We start from the raw sequence: 26651 nt of genomic DNA on the forward strand, positions 1-26651 counted from the left end.
ATCCCTAAATCTTAGAAGCTTGATATAAAGATTCATCTCTTCCTCTTCTTCTTCATTCTTTTTTGGAAGAATAGCTTATCCAACAAAGAAATTTATGGATAATAGAATTTTGTGTTCCCTCACCGCCCCCCCATCTAATGATAGGTTCTCACCTAATGGATTTGTATTAGTAATACAGAAAGAAGAGCAGACCTAGAAGTCTGATAGGTTTTCTTTGATATGACCAACTTTTAGATTATTACATGAAAGACACAGGTTAAGTGTTTTGGAAATGAATGAGTGTATCTTATGTCTCAAGTAGCATATAGGTGTAGTTTTCATGACAGACACTTGGCAGCTTGCAATTCTTGTGTCAATATAATTTAAAGTACTCTGATTTTCTACCAAAAGCTTATTTTTTATAATTCATTTGCATATATAAAGCAGCATAATGTCACCTAACCTTGAGAAAGAAATAGGAATTTCTTTGACTACTTGAAATAGTGTTTGTTCCCTTTCTATTGAAATCAAAGTATATGTTAAAAATTGTCTTCCTAATAGTGTAGACATTAATTAACTTTAACTTTGATAGGATGTAATTTGTATTTAAATTCAGGCTACATGGTATTCAGAAAAGACTGTTATTCATATAGAGTATTTTACACCAGAATAGTCAAGTATAATATTTATTCACTGTGCTTAGTTTCCTATTTTAGTTATCGAAGTATAAACACCTGAAAACTTCTATTACTGCTGATGAAATAATGTCAATATAAAGGTTTCTTTTATGGGGCCTGCCTGGTGGTGCAGCAGTTAAGTTTGCAGGTTCCACTTCAGTGGCCCGGGGTTCGCTGGTTCGGATCCCAGGTGTGGACATGGCAAGCCATGCTGTGGTAGGCGTCCCACATATAAAGTAGAGGAAGATGGGCATGGATGTTAGCTCAGGGCTAATCTTCCTCAAAAAAAAAAAAAAAGAATAAAGGTTTCCTTTACAAAATAGCTCTTAGAGAATTCTTATAATAAAAAATGCAAAACTGTATAATTTATTGACCTTTTAAAGATTAGAAGATAAAAACACAAAATATTTTATTTTAGAGTTTGTTTTAACCAATTGTGATTGTTATCATGTGGGTAAAAAAGAAAAAATTTAACTTCAGCCGAAGAGTGTCCATTCAAACAGGGTGTAACCAAGTTCATTTTCAAAGATAACCATTTTGTGGGTTGAAGATCACAATCTACCAACAACAGAGTTTAAACATTGAGTCAATGAATGAATTCACTCTACGTGGTACCGATAATTTGGAAGGCCAAACATTTGAGAGTAATGTCTGTAACCTTACTCTTCGGGTTGTTGTAATGCAAGTTTTCAAAGTGACTAAGCTCCTTCCTCCTGGCATCTTAAATAATGTTTACTTAGTGTGTTCACACTTAAAGTTAATTCAGAAATCAACAGATCACTTGTGTTCTTACTTTAAATTTGTATATCTAAAACTTTGTCAGACATTTTCTTTATGTTGGTGGGATTTTGTGTAAACCAGATCAACGTGGGGTTTTAAGAAATACTGAAAGTATTGTTTTTTCCCTGATACTTACTGCTGCTCTTTGGGAGGTGCTGGAGTTCAGAGTTTGTGTGGAAAGAGGCACAGATGAGCTAGGCTGTAAACTGTGCATCTGATTGTTTTCGTCCTGATGCGGTTGAGGTGAGGGTCTTTCTAACTGTTACAGCTCACCTTTTGTCTCGGTGAGCTATGTTCTCCTTACATACGTGAAGATGTTGCTTCTAAAACACTATCAGGGTATGTGCTTTTAGCTTTCCCATAGGAAGGGTTCTGAGCCATAATGTCTCTTGCCTTTTGTCCTGGGGACCCAATGCTATCAGGTAAGAAAGAGTTGATTAACAGTTAAGAATCTAGTCCGTGTCATGGTTTATTGCAGACTTGGGGAGATTGCAGTGGGGGCAGAGCGGGTACAAGAGAGCGGTGTCTAGGGTGGAGGTTTAACTTTGCCCCTGTGAATAATATCACATCTATATAGTCACAGTTTCTCCACTTGTCAAGAGTATCAGACGTGTCCCAGTCAGAGTAACATCCAGCAGCATGGGAAGGTTCCTCCTGCCCTTTGTGCAGAGCTCATCAAATGGTCTTCACAAGACCCTTTCTACTCCGTTCTCTGAAGACAGCCAAGTTACTCTTGGTGACCTCGTTGGCCTCTTCTCTGTGAGTTTTATCATCTTCCCATCCTGCCGTTCCGTGCTTGCAGATGAGAGAGTGGACTCTGATGAGGTTGGAAGAGCAGATGGCTCTCCCTCTGCTCTGCTGTTGGGAGAAGCACTTGAGAGCAGCAAGAGGCTGGTGTGGTGGGAGTAGACAGGGAGCCTGAAAGAAACTTGCCATTTCCCTTGACTTCTTCCCCAACTTGTATTTTCTAGCTTAAGGTTCGAGTAATTAAAAAGTGATTTTGGTGTGATAGTATAGCATGGTAGTTAAAAACTCAGACTCTGGGAGCCAGACCACATGGGTCTAAATCTCGGTTTTACCACTTAGGAGTGCTTCATTTCTCTGTACTTCTGATTTCCCGTCTGTAAAATGGAGATAATAGTACTGGCTTCATAGAGTTGTTGGAGAATTAAATGTCTGTGCATTTCATCTGCATAAACAATGCCTTACCATAGTAAGAATCATGCAATTATCTCAGCTCTCGTCTGAGGTAAACTTTTCATGTAGTTTTCCTCTTTATTCAAACTTGCCAAATCTGAGGAAATGTATCCCTTTGCTTTTCCTGCTGGAGAAGCGTGATTCTATTCAGCACGATTCTTGCTATTGGACATGTATGTGTGTGTTATATCATGCTAAAAATACCATTCTCTTCTTACTTAAGAATTGCATGGAGGAAATATTCTTTTGAGAATTTATGCTGCATATTCATGGCCTTTTATTAGAATATGAAGTACACATATACCATATGTAATTTAAATTACAGATGTTTATTTTTATTTTGGGTTGGCTTTGGTGTTTTAGTTATTTTGTGCGTGGGGCATGGTTTTTCTATCACCTGATTTACACGACATTGAGTCTTTAATCAAGAGTGCAGTGCTCCGTCTGTCCCATTGTTCCCCTCAGAAAGTACACTCTCAGATGTTTAACAATCTGCTTTATGGCAGTGGCTGAGATTGCAGATGGATCAGCCTTAAACATTGCTCTGTAACTTCCACCATGCCTAGATGCTCGCCTTGGCTAACCAATATCACATAATTTATTGTTTGTTTTCTAATAATTTGTTTTAGATGCACATGGCATTTCAGAGCTACCAAGAAATGAGTATAAACTCACAAGTTGGATATCTCATAATATGAGCTGGAATAATAATGATTTGCTTGTCATTTTTGCTAATACTGTTCAAATATAACCAATACAGTTGGAGAACCCATAGGTATTTGAAAAGTAAAAATACAGCAGTCCACACTTCTCCTAAGTGTTTTCTTTGACTGCCTGCCATTCTGTAGTTTGATGGGATAAGAGAGCAAGAACCCTTCTGATCAGTCCTATTCGCTCTAAGAGGTCGTGTAGTGAAATATGTTCTACCTTCACTCCAGGTTAGATTTTGCTTCTGTTAAATTGCCAGTTCTTTTCCACCCTTAACTGAAGATGAGTCTCCCAGATCATAGTTAACTCTGAAATCGCTCACCTGTTAGTAACTTAAAAATTGTTTAGGATTACTTTTTAAAATACCTTTCATCAAATATTATAGACAGAATGAAAATAAAAGGTTCTGCCTGACCCCTCATTTCATATGTATAAAAGTGGGTATTTGTCAGGATATTGTTAAATTTACAGGATATTTAGACATTTAAGGGCCACATTGGTTGTTTCTAAAATGTTTTTTTCTTTTCACTGTTTTTATCATGAAATATCCTAGGTGTTGAACAGACAGATTAATTTAAAAACAGAACTGTTCTGTGAAAATAAATATAATCCCATTATTAAAGGTATTATTTTGAAAAATACAAATTTTTTTGGTTCTTTTTTCTCATTTACATATTTAGTAAGCTGTATGAAGACTTTGTGTTTTTACTGCTTAAGTGTATACATTCTTTTTAGACCAAGACTATTGTGCAGTCTATAATGGAGTTTTTTATAAGTTCTATTTACTTCTTGACTAATAATTTTGAATATTTAAAATACATTTGTTTTTTTCCTTTGGCTTTTCTAAGATGAGGAAACAGTTGAGTGTGGTAGGTGGATTTTTTTTCCCTTGGATGCAACATCTTCCTACTTTATTTGTATTTTCTGCACATTTAATCATTTCCTTTCTCGTTTTCTTTGTGCTTCTCAGAGGAAATTAAAGGTACTTGTATAAAAGTTTCCCTGCATAGTCTAGTAATTTTATTTAGTGCACATATGTGTAGGATTAAATTGAATATAGCAAGCAGTTTATAAAAGGTTATCATGCATCCAAACTTCCACCTTGACATTAGGGTACCAAAAATTGTGGTTGGACTTGGTTTTAGAAAGAGAGGTACTTTTTGCTTCATTTAGCAGAAATACAGAAAGTAATCTGAAATAGTACACTGTTTTTATCTCTGTCAGTAGTCTTAAATAAAGGTAAATGAAGAAAGCAACGTTATTCAGACACACTGACAGACTTACTTTAACTAAGGATTGGGAGAATCTTTGCTGTTGATTTCTGCACAGGCTGTGCTGTTAGTTCCAGAGGTGTATTTATGTGAAGATTAGAGGCCTAACATAATAAATACTCCACTACCTAAATTTAAGTATTTAAGATATGTAGAACCCAGTATTCATTTAATTCCTAGAAATAATTAATAGCACCTTGTTCATTTTAAAATGTTTTCATCTGTTCATTTTTAAACAACAAAATAAAAATACAAATATTTTGCCGTATTCCTTCCCAGCACAGAATCTCTTCCTATCAAAAGAAAGGATGTATCTTAATCTTAACCTTTCTGTCTAATCCAGTGAGCCAAAATAAGTGCTGTATTTTAACTATTATCAAAGAGCCTAATTTATAAAAATAAATTTACTTTGGGGATCTAGTGTTGTAATTTTCTAAACTGTGAAAGTATGAACAACTCAGGCAAGCCTTTTATAATTTTTTTGGAACTGCATCAAGAAACCTCCGAAGGAGTGTGTAAAAAGAATTGCATGATGTTTCAAAATATCACTTTATACTTAAATATAAAACAAAATGTTTTATGTTTAAGAGCAGCATTGTGAGGGCTGTTTATGTTGTGCTTTACCTAATTGTTTTAAGTAATTTATTTTTTGCATCTGTGGCTGGGCTTCTAACTGTTCTGCTTTATTTCTTGGCTTTTGTTCTGTATGCTTTTACACTCCATCCAGAAGATGCTGAATATGCTGGTAACAACAGTGGAACCTATCTAGGTGAGCACTTGGTCATGGAAGCGGATTTCTTTCTTTTTTTTCGCTTTCTTCAAAACCATTATATTGTTTTATCTTAAATTAGAATATTTGCATTAGCATGCTCTAATATTCAGTGGGGGGTGTAGCATGAATCTTTATGTTAAACAGGCTCAGTGGGTTGGACACAAAGGAATGAACTTTCCTGATGCTGTATTTTTGTAAACAATTATATATTTTTAATAGAGGATGAAGAAGCATCTATTTGTGCTAAGTAACTTTACTCCAATAACAGTATTAGAGTAAAATTTTCTAAATTATCTGATTAGCTGTGAATTCTTCAAGGCTTCTAAATCATTTCTTTCTTCCTAAATAACTTTTTGGTTATGTTTTCCAGTGATTTATTATTCCCTTAACACCCCCCTGAATAACCAGTGACTCAACAGCCCCATTGACCGAAAAGCCCCAAATATAAGTAAGCTTTATGATTAACTTGCTAATCTGTATTGGAAGGAAAAGTTTCCAATTTGGAGATGCCAAGGGATATTATAAACAGAAGCCAAGATATCCAGAAATCACTAAAGGCATCAGAATTATCTTCATCTACATTTCACATTAGACCTTTCCCGCCTTTGCCAGTATTGGCACACTGACAAGTTCTCTGCTTTCCATGGTGAGAGGTGATAGTGTAGAAACACAGTTTTAGCTTCAACCTCCTTATTTTCAGATTTATATTTATGTTTATGATAATACCTTTTGGTTATTGAAGAAATGTGCCAGATATTTTATTTGATATTTAATATAATCTCTAAAACTGAGAGATGGGTGGTATTTTATCGACTTTACAAAAAGGAAACTGAGGCTCAGAAAGTTTACAGGATTAACCTGAGGACCTAAAGACTGTAAATGGGCGTCCTGGTTTCAGATCCACATCCGTGTAGATATATCACCTGTCCTCTCCCTTTACCATATGCTGCCCTCTAGTTTTTTATTCTACATAACAAACAAGAAACTGTACAGAAATATAGAGTATTCCATTTTTTAGGCTAAAGAAACTCTAATTTACTTAAGAATTCGATGATCAGAGAGAGGTTAACATTTCAGTCATACTTTACGCATTTCATAGCAGTACTGTGTGCCAGATACTCTGTATATCAATTAGCACCTCTCCTTACCTCCTCAGAAACTGCAGTGGCTTAAGACAGCAAGCATTTATTATTCTCCTGGTTCTGTGGTCAGCTGGGCAGTTCTGGACTATGTCAGCTTGGCGAATCTTTACAGTCTGGGGGTTTGGCTGGGGTCTGGTTGGTCTGGGGGACTGGGGTGCTTAGCAGGGCAAAGTTGTCTTTGTTTTGCGTAGCTTTTCACCCACCAGTGAGCTAGCCCATATAGTGGTCTCAGGGTTTCGGAGGGCAACACAGGAAAGCAATCTCCAGTGTGTAAGTGCTGTTGAAGTCTTTGCTCATATCACTTCTGCTCATGACCCATTGGCCAAAACAAGTTTCATGGCCAGGCTGAAGTCAGTGTGGGAGGAGACTACCTGAGAGCTTGGAGACAGGGAGATGTGAAAAGATGGGCGGCCATTGCTGTAAGCTTCTACCTCTGTCAAAAACAGAGCGGTACCTATTCTCCCTGACCTTAAGGGCTTATACTTGGTCCATTAGATGGTGAGTGTATATCCAGCCAGGGAATAACTGTGGGAGTATCTGATGAGTGTCACATAGGATGCTGTAATTCAGAAGGGAGGATGATCACCTCAGCCTGAGGCAGTGAGGGGCTCTGTCCCACCAGAGATACATCAGAACAGGCACCAAGGGTTAGGTGGGACTACTAGGGAGGATGAAGGTAGAAGCAACAGCATGGAGAGAGGTGACTGTTGCAGAACACAAAGCACTTTTAAGTTTGGGTGATATGTGGATGACAGGGCTGGAAATTTAGTGTGACATTTGATAACGTGAGATCTTCAATGTCAGGCTAAATAATTTACGTATTTATTAAAGTTTTGCCTGATTTTTGTACTCACATTGTTCTTTGGATAAAATTTTATCCAAAGAACAAAATATGAGTTTTTAATCTGTGTCTCTTATAGCATATAGGAGTTTTGTAAAACTAATATTTAATCAGTAGGTAGAAATCGAAGTCCAGAAGCACAGGTGATCGGCAAGATGAGTTTCTTTAGAGAGCTCAAAGAAAATGAATTCTGATAAATGCCTTTGGATCTGGCAACTTGAAGTCACTGACAACATCTTAGAAACAACTTTACTGGAAGCCAAATTGCAAGGTATCAAGGAGTAACAAAGTTGACAGAGAAGGAAAGATAGCAATTGAGTTAAAGGCGATTTTTATAGTTGAGGGTAGGAGTGTTTTAGTGTGAGAGGATAATAGGATCAGTTACGTAGACAGAAGTGATGGAATTGATGGTAAAGGACTGAATATCTGAGATAGGGAGTAATTGGTTGAACAAAGGCCCAAAGCAGGCCAAACTGGATGGAATTAAGACCACAGGAGTGCTTTAGAGAAGAGAGATTGGCATTAACGGGTGAAGTTATACATGCAGATACTCCACGAGCCGCTACAGTTATTTCTTTGGAAAAGTCAGAGGGTGCTTCTTCCAAGAGACCACTCTCCATCACCCAGTTACAGATGCAAATAGGGCACATGGGAATATCATGAATCATATAATAATTCATGTCAGATGGGTGGCTCACAGACACTCGAGGCTGTGTTTAGACAAAAGATAGATTTTTGTTAGACCCACATATTTGAGAAATTTCATGTAAAAATTTCTGACTCCTTTGACAAAAGATTTGACCAAACTAGGCCTTCATTTCCCTAGGGTAATAGCTGGAGCTGAGTTACAACTCACTCCTTAAATGGAACACAAGCTCCCGAGTTGAATACATTCTCCCCCGCACCGTCCCCCATTGCCTTGCCAGAGCTGGGACCAGTGTCAGTAGACTTTCTCCTAACAGTTGTGTTGGTGCTTGTATTATAATAGTGAAGTATTTCTTTGTATCCACGTCCTCAAATGTGGGGAAATCAAAGTGACCAGATGATTTAAAGAAAAATAGGACAGCCTGTTTCTTTGAGGACTGAATGTTGTGCAGAGTATGTTGGTGTTGACAGAAGGCAATTTAAGACTTTTCTACCTATCTGGCTTCTGTAGGTTTTTGAATTTACAAGCCCTGATTATAGAGTATAGTTCTCTGCTCCGTTCGACTCCTCATCTTAGAAATGATAGTTTTACTTTCTGTACCTGGCAAAGGGGGAAATGTGGCCAATGTGTTCTAATATATGCACATATCATGACATCATTTCTTTTTGGTCTAAATGCTTGTTCTGACACGTGTGCAGCAAGAGACCATCACAGGTTCATGCACCTAGAAGTTCGTTTAGGTATAACTGAGATAAAGGAATCTAGCAAGGTACCTGAGAAGAAAAGCATACAATAAAGCCTGTGTTTAAAAAAAGGATATGTCATAATGGGAGGCATAAATTACTAGTGTTTCTGATCACAGTTTCTTCTTTTAAGGAAATGCTTCAACTGATGACCACTGATTTGAAATTGTTTCTTTTGCTGGATAAACAAGTTCAATTGGAGTCTCTGGTTATTTTTTATATTATGAAAGAGTTACTTTGTTACAAATACATTGAGCAAATTGACTGTTTTGTGGAATTCGTTTTTCCCCAAAAAGCCAAATTTTCAAAATGCCTGCAGATCCTATGCATTTTTAAAGGAGATCTCATATGCTGACATAAATGGCAAAACTGTTTTTCGGTAAAAATATTATTTGGTAAACACCTTAAAGTATAGTGTGACTTTCTTATTAGTTTTTCTTCTTTTTTTCCTTGATAATCATGTAATGCCTATTTTTTTTAATAAGTTCTTTATCGGTCTCCTGTTAATTTGATGAGCTCTTTTCTGTGTCATGAATATTTATCCTCTCTCTGTTGTGCACATTTTCTTCTGCTCTTTTGATTGAATTTTACTTTTTTCTATGCCAGGTTTTACAGCATATAGATATTTTAAGTTTTACATAAGCAGATCTGTGAATTGTTTCTTTTCTAGTTTCTGAATTTTCCTTTGTATTCCCCACACCAAGATTATTAAAAATTTTTAAATTTATATTTTTATCGAAGTAATATATGCATTAGGTTGAAGCATGTGAAATTGCTGTTTTTGTAGGTCAAAAAACAATAGAATGTCAGCAATTTCCTATGGCTCTGTTTAATAAATTGTTTGGAAAGTCAAATACTATTGCAAGTCTTGCAACCAAAAACAGGAGTCCTTCTCACTTTTCCTCCCTAGTCCCATGTCCTCCCTCAAGAGAACCACTTTAGCTGTGGGTAGCACTTTCTTCTGGTATTTACAGACTTCATAGAGTTTCCATGTCAACAGTAGGTGTGGAGACCGATAACTAAATAAATTATATTAGATGGTAGTAAGTGCTATGAAGAGAAGTAAAGCAGGAATAGGAGATGGAGGAGTGGGAACATGGGGCTTCAGATTTCAATAGGGTGATCTAGGAAGGCCTCCCCCAGGTCATATTTGAGCAAAAACCTGAAGGGAGCCTTGTGGGGAATAAGCATTCCAAGCAGTGGGACAAGCATGTGCAAAGGCCCTGAGATAGGGCTCTGATGCATCTGAGCATCAGTAAGGAGACCAGTGTGGCTGGAGCAGAGTCAAGAAGGGAGAAAGTGATAGAAATTGAGGTTGGCCAGGTAACAGAATGGTTCTGTGAGGAGGACTGAGGGAAATTCTTTGGCTCTTATTTTGTGTGAGATGGGAAATGAAGAGTTTTGAGCAGAGCAATGATATAACGTGACTTATATATTTAAGGATCATTCTGGCTGATCTGTTGAAAATGGATTATTAGAGAGCAAGATCAGAAACAGGGAGCTGTGTTGTAATTCAGGCAGGAAATGATTGTGGCTTGAACCGAGATATTATCAGTGCAGGTAGTGAGAAGACATGAGATTTTGGACATGTTTTGAAGACAGAACTGAGAGGATTTTCAGACAAATTGGAGAATCAAGGATGAACTTGGTACCTGCAAGGTTGGAGTTACCATTTACTGAGTTGAGAAAGACTGTGGAGGAGGGCATTGGGGTGGAGGAATGTCAGGTATTCTGTTTGGGATATGTTGAGTTTAAGGCATCCAAATAGAGATGTTGGAGAGCCAGCTCTTGAGTTCAGTTGAGTGACAGTTTTGGAGCCGTCAATATTAGAACAAATTTAAAGCCCTGAGGCTGGATGAGATCAGCAGGAAATGAGTGATGATATGGGCAAGAAAAGAACTCGAAGTAGAAGGAAAACCAGGAGTGTGATTTTCTAGGTGCCAAGTAAAAGTAAAATTTCAAAGAGGAAGGAGTGATCAAGTCTGACAAATGCTGCTGAGAGGTCAAATAAGATGAGGGAAGAGAACTGACAGTCAATTTAGCAGTATGGGAGTGATCAGCAACCTTGAGAAACAGTTTTGATAGCTTGGTTGGGTTGAAGAGCATTTGACAAAATCTAACACCCTCTCATGATAGAAACTTAACAAACTAAAAGTAGAAGGCAATTTCCTTAACTTGATCAAGGCCATCTACTAAAAACCCACAGCTAACAGAATCCTTAATGGTGAAGGAATGAATGCTCTCCCCCTAAGATCAGAAACTAGACAAGGATGCCCATTCTTGCCACTTTATTTAATGTGGGACTAGAGGTTCTCGCTAAGGCAATTAGGCAAGGAAAAGAAATAAAAGGGCTCCAGATTGGAAAGAAAGTGGTAAAACTATCTCTGTTTGAAGATTACTTCATCATGTATATAGAAAATCCTTTTTTTTGCATCAGTTGGGGTAATCAAGTGGATTTCCCCTTCATTCTACTAGTGTGATGTTAACATTGATTTGTATGTGTTGATTCAACCTTGCATTCCTAGGATAAATCCCACTTGCTCATGGTGTATAATCCTTTTTAATATGTTGCTGAGTTTGGGTTGCTAGTATTTTGAGGAATTTTGTGTTCATATTCGTAAGGGATATTGGTCTGTAGATCTTTTGTTCTTGTGACGTCTTTGTCTGATTTTGGCGTTAGGATAATACTGACCTCATACAGTGAGGTGGGAAGTGTTCCCTACTCTCATATATTTTTTAAGTGTTTGTAAAGGATTGTGTTAATTATTCTCTAAACATTTAATAGAATTCTCCAGTGAAGCCATCTGGTCCTGGGCTTTTCTTTGTGGGAAGTCTTTTGTTGCTAGTTCAGTCTCTTTGCTTGTGAAAAAGTCTGGACAGATTTTCTGTTTCTTATTTCAGTTTCAGGAGTGTGTCTCTCTAGTTATTTGTCCATTTCATCTAGATTATCTAATTTGTTGGCATACAGTTGTTCATAGTATCCCCTTATAATTTTTATTTCTTCAAGGTCAGTAGTAATATCTCCTCTTTCATTCCTAATTTTAGGAATTTGGGTGTGCTCTCTTTTTTTTATTAGCCTGTGTAGGTGAAGGTTTGTCAATTTTGTTGATCCTTTCAAAGAACCAAATTTTGGCTTTATTGATTTTTCTCTATTCTAAGGGATGCTAAAATGTTGTAATTGATTTCTACACTAACTAGGAAATGTCAGTTTAATCTAAGATTTTAATATTTCACTCCTAATCTTCTGTATTAGTCAGGCAATTAGTCAGTATACACACACACTCTCTTTCACCCACACACACGCATATATACAAAGAGAGAGAAAAAACAATTTTAAGGATTTGGATCATGTGATTGTGGAGGCTTAGTAAGTTGAAATCTGCAGGGTGGGTGGCAGGCTGGAGACTCAGGAAAGAGTTGCAGTTCGAGTCCAAAGGCCGTCTGCTGGCAGAATTCCTTCTTGCTCAGGGGAAATTAGTCTCTTTTCTATTAAGGCCTTCAACTGAGTGGATGAGGCCCACCCACATAGTGGAAAGTAATCTCCTCCAATGTTAATCTCCTCCAAAAAACACCTTCATAGAAATATCTAGAATAATTTTTGACCAAATATCTGAGCACTGTGGCCTAGCTAACTTGACACACATAATTAACCATCACATTCTCCATTTTCCTACTCTGCTTTCATAATCTATGATAATCATGCATTGAAGAAAAGTTTACCCTTTGGAGATTTGATATGTCTTCCACATCAAATGTTTCTCTCACTAAAAGAAGTAATTTAAATGATACAAGCCAACAAAATGGAATGGATTTGTAACATTTTAGTTACTTCCCATACATCATACAAAGGACCGTAATATTCTGTGTATATCAGATCCCAACAGATACCACTACTTTCCCACGTTAGTCGTGGTGCCACTGGTTTTGAAGAACATCCACATACACGGGATGGGTTTATATCCATTCTCGGCACATGGCACCTTTATCCAGTTCTAGGAGAGTTCTGGAAAAGAGTCAAGGGAGTTCCTAGAAATTTAGCCTTCTCCTGAGGGCTCTTCCAAGGACTATTTAGAAGAATTTCTGACACCATGGCTTGTTTTAGAACCTTACCTTTGCGCCTGATCCACCTCCACACTGTATCTCCTGAGTCCACAGAAGGAGAGGAGAAACAGAAGTAATCTAACCTGCAGACAATACCCTTGGAGCAAAAATAGGACAGCCTGGGTCCACTTATAGACCCAAGACCCATGTTCTTCATCTGAATGAGGACAACAGCCCAGTAGAGACATTTCATTATTTTCACTTTGTGTGAAGTGCATAAAATCAAGCACAAAACAGCCTATGTAAGTAGCTATTAACCTGATGACCAGTTACATTTTTAAAGAATGCATTCCATGTGAAAATGATCTAAGTTGACTCTTTGAAAGAACTAACATATAATGCTCCAAGGATTGAATGTCTGTTTGTATAAGAATTATGTCTTAAAGCCATATTTAATAAGCTATCACTGATATGAAAGCACACTGTGTGATGTGATTCTACTGATGTGTACATACCGCATTTCTTCGAGGTCAAGGTATTTATCAGTAAAAGAGCTTTGACTGTTAATGGAAGTAAGGAAAAAGCTCACTTACTGGACAATGTAAGTTGTGTGTTGTTTGCATAAAAATTTTGTAATAATAACGTGGAGGTAAATTGATAGTATGCTGTAAATATGAATTGCAGAACATTACACCTTTTAAAGTTGAGTGTAAGTCAAGGGCTGCCTATATATATTGTCAAACCATTTACTTTATATTTATATATGTATGAATTATTAGGAGTAATTCATTTCCTCCTCTAAGCTCTTGAAAATTTCATTTAGCTTTGGTGGACGGTATGGAAGTCAGTGTATTTTTGGGTGGTGTGTGTCTGTCTGTTTCCAAAGGGGATTGTTTCTCCATAGTAGAATAGTCAGTTTTAAAGCTTCTCTCTCCTCTCTCCTACTATAGAACAAAATAGTCCATATAAAGAGTAATTTTTTTAACATTGGTAAGAATTACCGAATGCCTTTCCTCTGGTTAATGCATTATAGAAACCTTGTTATAATCAGTTCACAAAACAGTGCTTATCATGTATCTGTCTTCAAACATAATTTCTTTTGAATCATTTCCTGAAAAATCATCAATTTTTCTCCACTTCTGCCCTTGCTGGAGTACTTCATGCATTCTTTTAAAACAAGATCAGTTTTGGGACTTATGTAAGTTAAGACTGTTCTTTCTATTTAACTGAAGTGTTTACCATAAAGTTCAATAAAAACAAAACAGTCCGTTTGCTGTTATTTCTTTTAAATCGTATTATTTACCCATCTCTACTTCTGTGTGTGTTTTCCTAATCCTGTTTCTTATTTCTTCTCTGTTTAAGCACCATTGGTCCTCAACAAGTTACACTGCCTGTTTTATAAATCTAGTAAAAATTCCCACTTGCTCCAATATTCAGTCACTTTATTAAAGAATGATATGTAGATAAGTACAGCTATGTCTAAATATACTGCCTTAATATTTTCCTCCAAAATAAGATTTATACAAAAAGAACATTTAGAAGCATTCTTTCAAAAGTGGTACAGGTTCTTTCTTGAACAAGAAAGAACTCTGCGTAATCTCAGTATGTCTGGAATACTACTTGGAAATATTTTCTCTGACAGAAAGAAACCATTCCTGCTTGGAGAATTTTAGGTTGCATAGACTCAACTTAGAAAAATATATTAAAATTTCAAATCCAATTTTCCCCTCTTTTCAGAACTAGATTTTTATATTCAATTTTATGTGTGCATACTGTATTTTCTCATAATTTTGAAAGTATAAGTAACAACTCTCTTCTTTATTAGCTGGCTGGCAGAAAATTAAATTCTCATATGGTTTCTCTTTTTTTATTGTAATGCTGTGCTTGCTTTAAAAATAAATTGTCAGTGATATCAGGAAAACTTTTTAAGACCTAAGTAATTTTTTTTCTTGGAGATTGCGAATTGCTATCTTATATTAGCTTCCATGATTTCATTAGTTACTTTGTTTTAGCTTGAGATGAGCTGAAAGATTCAAGGATATTTATAGCATTCGAACGTTTCTTTACATTTTACTGAGAGCAACATCCAGAGATGAATTTTCTATTGATTTGTTCAAAAACCTTTTCCCCCTTTATATACAAAATTAGCGTATGTATGGGTAATATAATTCATGATAATGTTCATATTTCTTTGGTGACTTTTTTTTCCTGACACTGTTTTATAAGATGAATATAGAAGCTGGCCAACCCAGCCTCTTCAGATCTCAGTAACTTTCATAGTCTTGTATTGACATTTCTTGTCAATTTAAACCTCCTCCCAAGATGTTTACTTATTTGTCAATTTAAGATGTTCTTAATTATCCTCCATTGTCTTTGGAATAATTTTATGACTGGCAGACTATGGGAGCATCATTTCAGCAATAATTTTGTCTTAGGATCGTGTTACTACATAGTTTTTACGTGTCTGTTATGTTTTATATCATTATAACAATGTTGGCATTATATTAAAAATGTTTATTTTAATGGGAATTTTCAATGTTTTGTTGTCAGAAGCCTAACAGTGTATAATAATTTCCAGAGGTTTGGTTTTTATTAATGTCTACATATTTTTTTTAATCTTAAGTTCATTTATATTAAAATTTTCTCTTCCTTGTAATTAATGAAACTATTGAACTAGTTAAATATTTTCTTGGTCAAATTAACCCAGTGTTTTAAGATGCAAAAAAAATAATTTTCATACATTGATTTTGGCAATTCTCTGAAATTTAAAACAAGTCCACCTTTTAGTATATTGAAGGTGAGAAAAAAGAATGAAAATGTTTATTTTTATTTCCTTTTAAGAAAGAAAGCAGTTTTCTTGACTTTGCCTCAACTAAATGCATTTCTTAAAGAGTGAGAAGTTTAGTGTGAATCTCTGAGTTTTGAGTTACCTGTGACCAGTATTGCTCTGTTATGATTCAGGCGGATTCCCCTGAGGCTCTTCCCCTTCTGCAAACATCTATAAAGTTTAAACATATTAAAAGCTTATTATTATCATAAACATCGCGAATGCATAATATCTGATGTTAAAAGAATTGTAACCAAAGATTGAAACTGTCCCACGTGAAAATTGCCAGTGGTAACATAATAGTATTTATTTTCTTTGAGTTAACGAAGGGCAGGTCCCATTTCACTCTTGTTCACATGTGTGGTTTCTGAGGCTGCTAGTGTTGGTGGTGAGTTACCTTGACCCTGTTTGAGGACCTTTTGTATTAATGGACATGTTTGTTCCTAAAGTGATCATGTGCTTTTTATAAAATCCCATCTCAAAGGTCAACATTTTATGAAAAAGTGACATCATTAGAATGATAAATATTTACATTATAAATTTCCACTGAAGTTAGTTATTTAGGGGAGCCAAAGAATATGATAACAACTTGTGATTTTAAAAAAGATTTCACATCAGTTTCATTAGTTTGGTTGTAAGTTTTCAAAACCCTGACTGCTTTTCTTTTATCTTCTTCACTTCTTAGGTGAGACTGCTGGTTCCCTATGTATCTTCCTTGACCTTTGATTTTTAGTTCTTGTACTATATTCTCATTTTTTTTAAAAATTGTTTTCTCTTGTTTTTACTTTCATTACTTTTTTATATTTTAGTTTATTGGCTGTCTCTAACTATTATGAATATAAAAACTTGGTCTCTTACCCATAGTCATTTCCAAATATAGAAGACTAGACCCTGCCTTTGAGACATAGTCAAAATGTATTTTGTTTTATATGTTGATAGAACCACAAATACATCTGCTAATACTGGATTTCGTTTTGTTCGGTTGTTCATATTATTATGAACTCTGTGTTTTTGTGGGATTTTTTTCAAATTATAAAATTATATAATGTTATGGAATGCTTGAAAAACAGAACAAAATAATTGCCTACAGCCCTCTCTCCCTAACACAAGCATTGTCTATTATACATTTTCTTCTATATTTCTGTATCCATACCAATTTTTATATAGTAAAAAGATAAAACTCGTAGTGTAAGTATGACTATTCTGTCAAGTTCTTTCCATTTATTATTATATCAAATGCATTTCTATGCTGCTGTATAGCTTTATAATTACAATTTTAATGGCTTCAACCCCATTTCTTTGAAGAGGTGTTTCATAATGTAATCATCCCCATACTTTTGTGTATTTTGGGTGCTTCCAAATTTTTTTACTGTTAAAAATATTGCTAACATCTGAAATTAGAGGATAGATAGGTATAATATTTGTCTACAATATTAAGCTTATTTTAATAACCAATGATTACTTTACATATGTAAGCATTAAATTTAATGTTCTTTTGATGAATGGTGTTATATAAATACAGCGTAGTAAGGAAGTTTTGAAAATGACCAAATCATAATTGCCTCCGTTTAATTTTTTTTTTTGCTTAAGAGAAATGTCAAAGTCAAATCATGTCTGTTGATTAGAGTACTTGCTAAAAATCTTAGTTTCTAGTCATGAACCTATGTTGTGAAACCCCTTAAATTACAAATATTTGGGAATAATTTCTATGTCCCCTAGTAGATCGGGAGCTTTTTGAGAGCAGTGACACTATTTTATATATTTTTGTATTTCATACATCATCTTGAATACAGAGGAGAATCAAAACTGTACTTAATTATATTTGAAAAAAATGTCTTTTAACGGGTAAAAAACATTTTTAATCCCTAAATTAAACATCTCCTCTTTCATAATTTTTTGCATTAAATTATTTCATAAAAGGCTCATCTTTTTTTTTATTATACATTTATGTATGTAGAGTAACATTTCAAACTTCCTTCTTGACTTTTTTCCCCTCATTTAATATTTTAACCAAAGCCTTGGGAATCATTTTTTTTTTATTACACTAAGATTGCTAAACACGTGGATGGTTATACTCACCTCATTGGGTTGCTATGAAAATTAAATGAACTAATCCACATAAAGTGCTTCGAGTGGTGTCTGTCGTCTGGTAAGCTCTCAGTAAGTTATCAGGAACACCACCACTACTGCTGCTGTTTGGGTATTGATGTTATTAATTAGAGAATTATCTAAACTCAGACCAAGAGTCACCTTTTCTTGTCATGACGTAATAATACAAACCTAGTACTTCACTACAACATATGTATCAACATCAAGTAGTGAAAGGACTGTTCAGTAAGTATTCCTGGGACCATTGGTTAATTATTTAGAAAAATACGAAGTTGCGGTCTCACTTCACAAGCTTGATCTCATGATTACAGCTGAGTGATTCCAGATGGGATAAAAAAAATTAAGTGTAAAGCCATGTAACCCATTTTTTAAAACTTCAGAAAATGTAGGTGCATGTTTATCAGACCTAAGGTTAGGAAAGTCATAAAAACGGTGGAAATAACAAAGGAAAGAAATTCACAGATTCAAACACATGAATGTTTTAAGATACGTGTGTGTGTGTGTATTTATGAAAACCCTAATCAAAAAGGGATCAAAGTGTATTAACCAACAATTTACACAAGAAATAAGAAATGCAAATGAGTAATAAACATGAAGAAAAGTTCAGTTCTACTGGCAGTTAAAATGAAATGATACACAATTTTTCTCTTGACAAGTCACTAAAGATTTTAAAGTGACTAGAAGTCCTTTTATGAGAGAATGGTAATACGGCCGTTGTACTTACTGCTAGTGGAAATGTACCTTGTTATTGACCGATCTGAGAAGCATCTGGACAAGATCTGTCTAGCTTCTAGCAGTCTGTCCTAATGAAATCATCGGGGACGTGGAATAAAGGGAATGTACTGGGATGTTTATTGCAGTCGTATTGAAATAAGGAGCAAATGACGAGCAACTTAAATTTACTTTAGACAAAGCTATACAATTAAGTGATAAGTTTAGCAAGCCGTCGTAAATTATTTCTCCTGGAAAATATTAGATAAGCAGTGTCTCCTTGTGATTAAGGGCTGACCTGCAGCTGTAGTCTTCCTGTAAAGTCACTTTCCTATTGTAATAAAGTGAACGTGCTGTTCCCTTAAAAAACACAAATCTCTAGCAGCTGTGGGTAAGCGCTCTGGAAAAAGCCTGTCCATAAAAATGTTGAGCCAATTATAAATTACAGAAATGTGAAATATAAGGAAAAATATATTTTGTGTAAAACTGTTCCCTTACTCCAAATTCCTTGTTACTGGTCCTTTGCCTTTCTTCTTTTTTGAAGCCAGCTCTTGCTAAGACTTGTGCACTGAAAATGACCTGAAATTAAATAGGTTCTAGGTTATTTATTCACATTTGCCTGAAAGAACCTTCTGCTGACTTTCAGTTTACGTATACATTTTTTGATCTGCCTTTTAATAAGGGAACCACATAAGACCTGAAGGCAAGAAATGATTAACCCCTTTTCCTGACATGGAGTTTGCTCTCCTGTAAACTTCGACTGAGCCCGGGTATAGTGACACATCGCTGACTGTTACTTGGAAATGACAGTTTCTTTACTGTCTTGAAGGACATGCCAAATGTGCCATCACCTCTGACTACCCGTGGAGGGTAGAGTCTAGGAAAATAGTCTGGTTTTGTGTTTTTGTTTTTGCTCTTTTTGGTTTGAGGAATAAATCACAAGTGAGTACTCTAGATTTCATACCTTTTGTCATGTCCTCTGTTCTGGGTGTTTCCTTGCTTGCTCTGGGTTGGGAGTTTTTCTTGTTTTCTTACTCTGTGTCTGTGCGTATGCATATAATTGTATATGTGTGTATGCTTTTGTGTATGCATATATGTGTTGTGTGGTATAGCATCTATAGGTATATGTGGATCAGGGAAGTAAAGGATCATGATGAGTAAGGAAAACGGAAAGGAAGCATGCTCTTTAAATTTAAATATAGTACAGAAATAACATACATCCCTAGAGAGATTATCTACAAAAATGAGAGTTGATACATACTAAATCTTTCTTTGTGTTTCTTTAAAATGCCTTACTAGTTTAAGAAGCTTTTGATATTTAGCATATTTAGATCTGGCTTTAATTTCAATATTTTTTCTCTTTTATAACATTAGCCAATTGAAAACTTATTAATAAGCCCTTTAATTTATTTTTCCCTTCTTGCTGCACTCTGTGCCCTGGGAACACAGGGATGTATAGTGCGTTTCTGCTTTCCAGGTACTTTCAATTAGTTGGAGACATAAGTCAAGAACTGACCTACAGCTAACATGTGCTAGGTCCTGAGCCAAAATGCTTTACAGGAAGCGTTTAATCCTTAACAACCCTGCCAGATAGATGCTATTATTATCTGCATCTTAAAGATGAGAAAATGAGCCTTAAAGTTGGCAAGTCTCACAGCTGGTAACTAAGTCAGAGGCAGAACCCAGATGCTCCCACAGACCTGTCTGCTTCTGGTCTTTGCTTTTTAACACTCAGGGATGCTGCTGTGCTGCTAGGACTGGTGTGGACACCTGCTGCCTTCTCCCCCCTGGTTTTGTAAATGAGCATATTGGGTCAAGGCACTTCAGCCTCAAAACCTGCGGGAATTCCACTTTCTTGGTAGTCGCCACCTGGAAAACTGATGTGAATGAGGTCAGGACCGTGTCACGGTGCGTGGGCGCATGCAGTGAGTGACGTCGGTGCTGGCCCGGAGCAGGGACAGAGCAGGCTGGGCTGGCTGCCAGAGTTCCTTCCAGCTCTGCGCCTTCGTGGACGCGGTGTTTTGTCCTTTTGTCTGCCCCTTAGAATGTTCTCTTGCGAAAATACCAAATGTGCCCTGCTTTCTCTGTTGAAATTTACATTGAGAAAATGAAACAGGAACAATAGGAGGGTTTTTGTTGTTGCCTTTTCAAATGACTTCAATTTAAAAAACTGTTATTGAGCACCTATTCTGTACAACTGACGTCACCAAACCATCCCGTGGACCATGCTGCTCATTTCTGATGGCCATAGACCCCGACATTTCAAATCTGATTACCTTCTCTCTCTTCCCCGCTATCTCTTTATGTTTATGATGAAAGTAAAAACTTCAGTTAAGTGTAAAGACTCAATTAGGTAAAAACTTTCATGGAAATTCAGGACTGAAGTTTTCAGGTTTTCCCTTTTGGACCTTATTTGCTTTGGATGAGGCATTTATGTCCTAGTGAGATCCATTCCTGCGCCAAAAGTTTGTAGTGACTTTAGGAAAACCCTCCTGCCATACAAGGAATAATCGTGAAGGAATTTCTAGTTCTACCTGTTTCTCCTATAATTGCCTTCTTTGAGACAAGAACCCCGGGAACCTGAAATTATGAAATACCAGTGTAGAAAAGTTAGGATAACTAATGTGTAATTTTTGTGCTAAACCAGAAGCCATCTTATATGGATTCCAGTCTGGGCTGACAGTCACAGATGACAGAGTTGGGGTGGGGACAGCATAAGTGATTTCTGCGAGTCAGGAAGAGATGATTGTCTGAGGACCACTGTGCTGCTGCGTGGGAAGGAGTTGTAAGGCTCCCAGCTCCTCCTGGCTGGTGTTGCGAGGATTCTCAGATATACAGGATCCTTTTTCCAGGTTCTCATGCATCTTTCCCAACATCCTAAAAAACAAGAGAAACAAAAAATAATAACTTGTCTTCTGATCCTTTACATTGAAGTCTAAATTCCGTCCGCATGTGTGATTTTAGAATTCACACATCTTTTCTTCATCCTGGGACCAGCATGGCACATTTCCCCTTTTGCTTCCCTGGAATGTCATCTTTCTTTGTAAAATTCTGATGTGTTTCCTCACTTGTCCTGTTCACTTTTTCCTCTTTACCTTTTGCCTTTGATAAGAGAGTTTTAGAGTGATGATCTTCCCTACTTTAAATCCTTCATAAATCTTTCCCCTCAAATAATCTGAGTATCTCCTCAAAATCAGAATGACTCTTGGTTGGGCCACAGGAGGGAATATATTATCAGATGAACTTTTATCACTCCATTCTTAATATCTTAATTGATTTTTATTAAACTGTGAATCTAGAAGGTGAGTGATATAACTCCATAGTCATTGATAATTGTTTTTTAATATTGCCTTTATTTTGAATTCTATTAATTTCTTAAGTCCAGTGGTAATAATTATTCTTCATTATGTTCCCTAAAACTTATACAGATCAGTTATTACATTCTTGCATTTTATTATAAAATGCCTCTATTTAAATTTTCTACTTATCAAATTTGATCTATATTCTTTTTAAAGAATATATACATTAAAATGTACTCACATTTTGTTTTGTACCATGGAGCTGATATAGAATATATATAATGTTTTAATAAGCAAACTGTTTTCTCTCCCTTAAAGTCTGGATTTTGAGAGACTGTAAAGGTTGGTTAGGTTGAGAATTGAGTGTACATCTTACTGAATTCTCAAATGGTGTGTGTGGTAAACATCACTATTCTGGAAAGGAAATAACACCAGAATGATGCAACAACATGAAAAGCAAGCAGAATGAAATGGGAGTTGACTGAGAAAAGGAACTTTTGCTTAAGCTTTTTAAGCTCACGCATTAAATGATAATAATGAGCTCAATAGGGCTCTTTAAGCAGACAACTTATTTAAGTATTTAAAAAATTATTTTAGTAAAAGATCCTATGACCTATTGATAAGAGTATTGAAACTATGAAACTTATTTCCAAATTTCAGTAGGCTTCAAATTATAAAACTGTAGAATTTCCATAGGAGAAAAAAACCTGAGGCTGGGCGTTTACTCCACCTCCTGGAGTCTCATAACAGTTAAGTAACTTGCTCTTAGTGACAGGCCGGTTCTATCAGCCTGATCCATGTATTGGCATGTTTGACGTTGTGCTTTCTTTTTATTTAACAATAGATGCTGTCTGTACCACAGGTATGTCGTTAGGCTATGCTTAGAATATAATATGAAATATCCTAGTATTTATGAATGAGAGAATTCATCATCTATATTTAAAGTGTTTTCACAGTGCTTTTAACTTTTTCTTTTTTTTTTTTTTTTTTTTTTTAAAGATTTTATTTTTTCCTTTTTCTCCCCAAAGCCCCCCGGTACATAGTTGTGTATTCTTCGTTGTGGGTTCCTCTAGTTGTGGCATGTGGGACGCTGCCTCAGCGTGGTCTGACGAGCAGTGCCATGTCTGCGCCCAGGATTCGAACCGACGAAACACTGGGCCGCCTGCAGTGGAGCGCGCGAACTTAACCACTCGGCCACGGGGCCAGCCCCACTTTTAACTTTTTCTTATCAAACGTGTTCATCAGTCAGTCCATATCTTTATGATTTCTGACTTTCTTATTTTGTTTTATAACATAGTTATTTTACTCATTGATTTCTGGAAAGAATTCTTTATGATTTAGAACCAAATAAAATTTACATTATTATAACTATATAATTAAATGTTAGATGATTCTCTTATAAATTGTTGTTGTAATGAGATTGTGTAATATCTGGGTTTTTTTTTTCTCTTACTAACTGCACTGGTAATGATATTATGGTAAATAAAATCCGACCCAACTTTGAGGGTGTTTTTATTTTTGTTTTTTGGGGGTTTCTTTTTTCAGTTGTTGCTAAAAATATTTTTTTTTTGTACTTGCAGCTGGTTTTAGAAGAAGTTTCCGTCTTAGTAGAAAAGATAAGAAAACAAATAAATCCATGTATGAATGCAAGAAGAGTGATCAGTATGACACAGCTGATGTACCCACATATGAGGAAGTCACCCCCTATCAGCGACAAACTCATGAGAAATACAGACTTGTTGTGTTGGTTGGTAAGTGTTTGCTTTTGTGTGTAATTCGGATGAAATAAGTAAGATAGTAAGAATTTAACATCGGAGAGCATCACGCTTGAAGTGATCAAGCTAAAAGGTCTCATCTTGAACATCTTTGGTTGGGTCTCTAAGTGAAATCGTTAGTCTTTTGCACTTCGTGTGACTTTCCGGAGACTGTTAAGGTGTCTGTGAAGAATGGTACTGACGTTTAGTGGGACCTCTGTAAGAGAGGGAATAGCAGACATCATCGCAGTATGTTAAGCATATCAGGGTAACTAAATAATAGAAACGAATATGTTTCTTTCAATTCATTTTGAGGCAGTAGCTATGGTATCACTTTCTGTGGCATTTAGACCTTTAGTGAAATAAACCATTTTAGCAGAGTTCTAGGATATTTAAAGCCGGAGGATCAGTTAACAAAACTGCTTGAGGTATGTAGTTAGTAAGTATGTGGTATGTGAGGATTTCTGTAAACATTGGCTGGTTTGACGCACATTAACGATCTAGCATCTATCTTGTCTGACCTTCATGGACATGAACAATCACAGCTTCCGTGTTACTCCACCTCATCCTAGTTTGTGTTTCTTTAAAAATTTGGTGACAGCAGCATCTCCTCTATCCCTGTTGCATCCCTTGCTCTTCAGCCAAGGTCTGCTCCTCACCTGAGGAGAGAGACGCCTGTTCCCCTTAAATCTAGATGGCTCTGTCTACAGCCGGGGACTTATTATTACTCCTATGTAATATGTAACTTTTGGTTTTCCCTAGGGGATCTAATTGAAAGAGGAAAGTGAATAAAGTTTCCCTTTTTTTCTTTCCTATAGGTGCTGACAATAAAAACCTGTTCCTCAGGGGTGAGAGAGGGAAGATAGATGAGGATAAACTCTGAGTCTGAATAGTTATCCAGGGAAGAATAAAAGTAAATCATAGTCAAGAGCAACTAAAGATAGTTGATGGTTATGGAAAGGAAATAGCCACTCCCTAGAATCTTCCAGAGGAAAAGGGGAATGTGGGAATGCTGGCCTCATGCATGTTTGAAGTAATCATGGAGTTCTGTTAAAATAGTATGAAATGCAGGTATCACCCCTCCCTACAATTCCTTAAGGAAATTCTTAGTATCTTTTTTGGAAATGCTTTGAAATTTTTTGCATTAGATGATCCTGTTATTTGTGAATAGAGACAATCTTATTCATTCTTTGTAGGAATTTTATTTTTTATTCTTGCCTTATTGTATTCTCTCCTTGCTTTAGGCTCCCTAGTACAGTGGTGAATGGGAGTGATGAGAACAGACATCTGTGCTTTGTTCTTGATCTTAGGGAGAAAGTATTCAGTCTTTCACCAGGAAGTATGATATTAGCTATAGTTTTTTTTATAGATGCCTTTTACCAAGTTAGGAAGATTCCCTTCTATTATTGGTTTGCTGAGAATATTTATCACAAATTGACATTGAATTTTGTCAGATGGTTTTTTCTGCATATATTGAGATAATTACATGGTTTTCCTTATTTGATCTGTTGAAGTGGTGAATTGCACCCATTGGTTTTTGAGTGTTGAATGAGCCTTGCATTCCCAGCCTGAACTCCACTAAGTCCTGATGGATTAGCCTTTGTATAGTACTACATTCAATTTGCTGGCCTGTAATTTTCTTAGAATATGTTTTCTGCTTTTTGTATCAAGATAATGCTATATTCATAAAATGTGTTGGGAAGTGTTTCCTCCTCTTCACTTTTCTGGGAGAGAGTTTTTGTAGAATTAGTATTATTTTCTTTTTAAACGTTTGGTAGAATTCCCCAGTGCAACCACACCTGGTCTTGGAGCCATCTTTTTTGGGAGGTTTTAACTACAAATTTAATTTCTTTTAAAAGATGAATATATATAGAGAGAGAGGGGGAAAGAAGGGGAACAGGGAGGCGTGCAAGAGAGTGCACCTCTGTAACCTTTATACACACTCACACAGACACACAACTATTCACGTTATCTTCTTGAGTGAGCTCTGGCAGTTTGTGTCTGTGAAGGAATGTGTGCATTTCCCCTAAATTGCCAACTATGTAAGCATAAAGTTGTTGATAGTATTCCCTTATTATCCTTGAACTCTCTGTAAGGTCTGTAGTAATGTCCCCACTTTCATTCATGATATTGGTAATTTGTGTCTTCACTCTTAACATCAGTTATCTATTGCTGTACAACAAGTTATTACAAACTCAGTGACTTTAAAACAGCACATATTTATCATCTGAAAGTTTCTGCAGGTCAGAATTTGGGGAGTTTGGACACGGCTTAGCTGGGTACTCTGCTTCAGTGTCTCTCACAAGGCTGCAGTCGTGTCTTGGCCCAGGGTAGGGCTCTCATTTGAGTGCTGTACTGATAAAGGATCTACTTCCGAAACCATGTGGTTGTGGGCAGAATTCGTAGGCCACCCTCAATTCCTTGCCATATGGGCATCTGCAACGTGGTGGCTTGCTTCATCAAGATGTGTACACTGACAAGGCAATAGAGAGATTCTGCTAGTAAGACAAAAGTCACAATCTTATGTAACCTAATCAACAAAGGTGACATCCCATCACCTTTCTGAGACAGAAAACATCCCATATTCTGTTGGTTAGAAGCAAATCACAGATTTTGCTCACATTCAAGGTGAAGGAATTGCACATAGGTGTGAAAAACAGGAGAAGAGGATCATTGCTGGCCTTCTTCGAGTCTACCTACCTTAGCTCTTTTTCCAATTTATTGATCTGTCATAACACCAGCTTTATGTTTTTTAAATTTTTTCCTATTTTTTCTTTTCTCAATTTCATTGATTTCTGCTCTTTATTATTTCCTTCCTCTGCCTACTTTAGATTTATTTAATTTTCTGTTTTTCTAGTAGATTATTGACTCGAAACCCTTTTTTAAAAATTTAAGTATTAATGGTCGTGAATTTAAATTTCCCTCTGAACACTGCATCCTACAAATTTTGATCTATTGTGTTTTTATAACATACCATTCAGATCAGAATATTTTCTAGTTTTCTTTGTGACTTCTTTGATCCTTAAGTTGTTTAGAAGTGTGTTATTTAATTTCCAAATATTTGGGGATTATTCAGATCTCTTTCTGTTATTGATTTCTTCTTTAATTTCATTACGGTCAGAGAATATGCTTTGTATGATTTCAGTTCGTTTAA

General features: G+C 36.1%; 1 protein-coding gene across 1 annotated transcript in view; it reads left to right on the top strand.

Annotated features, from left to right (window-relative positions):
- Positions 1-26651, top strand: part of MPP7 (MAGUK p55 scaffold protein 7) — a 240700-nt gene that overhangs the window by 181220 nt on the left and 32829 nt on the right. The window contains exon 12 of the mRNA XM_014859082.3: positions 23324-23494. Coding sequence (XP_014714568.3) covers positions 23324-23494 — 171 coding nt within the window. The remainder of the gene's footprint in view (positions 1-23323; positions 23495-26651) is intronic.

Source organism: Equus asinus, chromosome 29, assembly GCF_041296235.1.
Source record: "Equus asinus isolate D_3611 breed Donkey chromosome 29, EquAss-T2T_v2, whole genome shotgun sequence".
Lineage (NCBI taxonomy): Eukaryota > Metazoa > Chordata > Mammalia > Perissodactyla > Equidae > Equus > Equus asinus.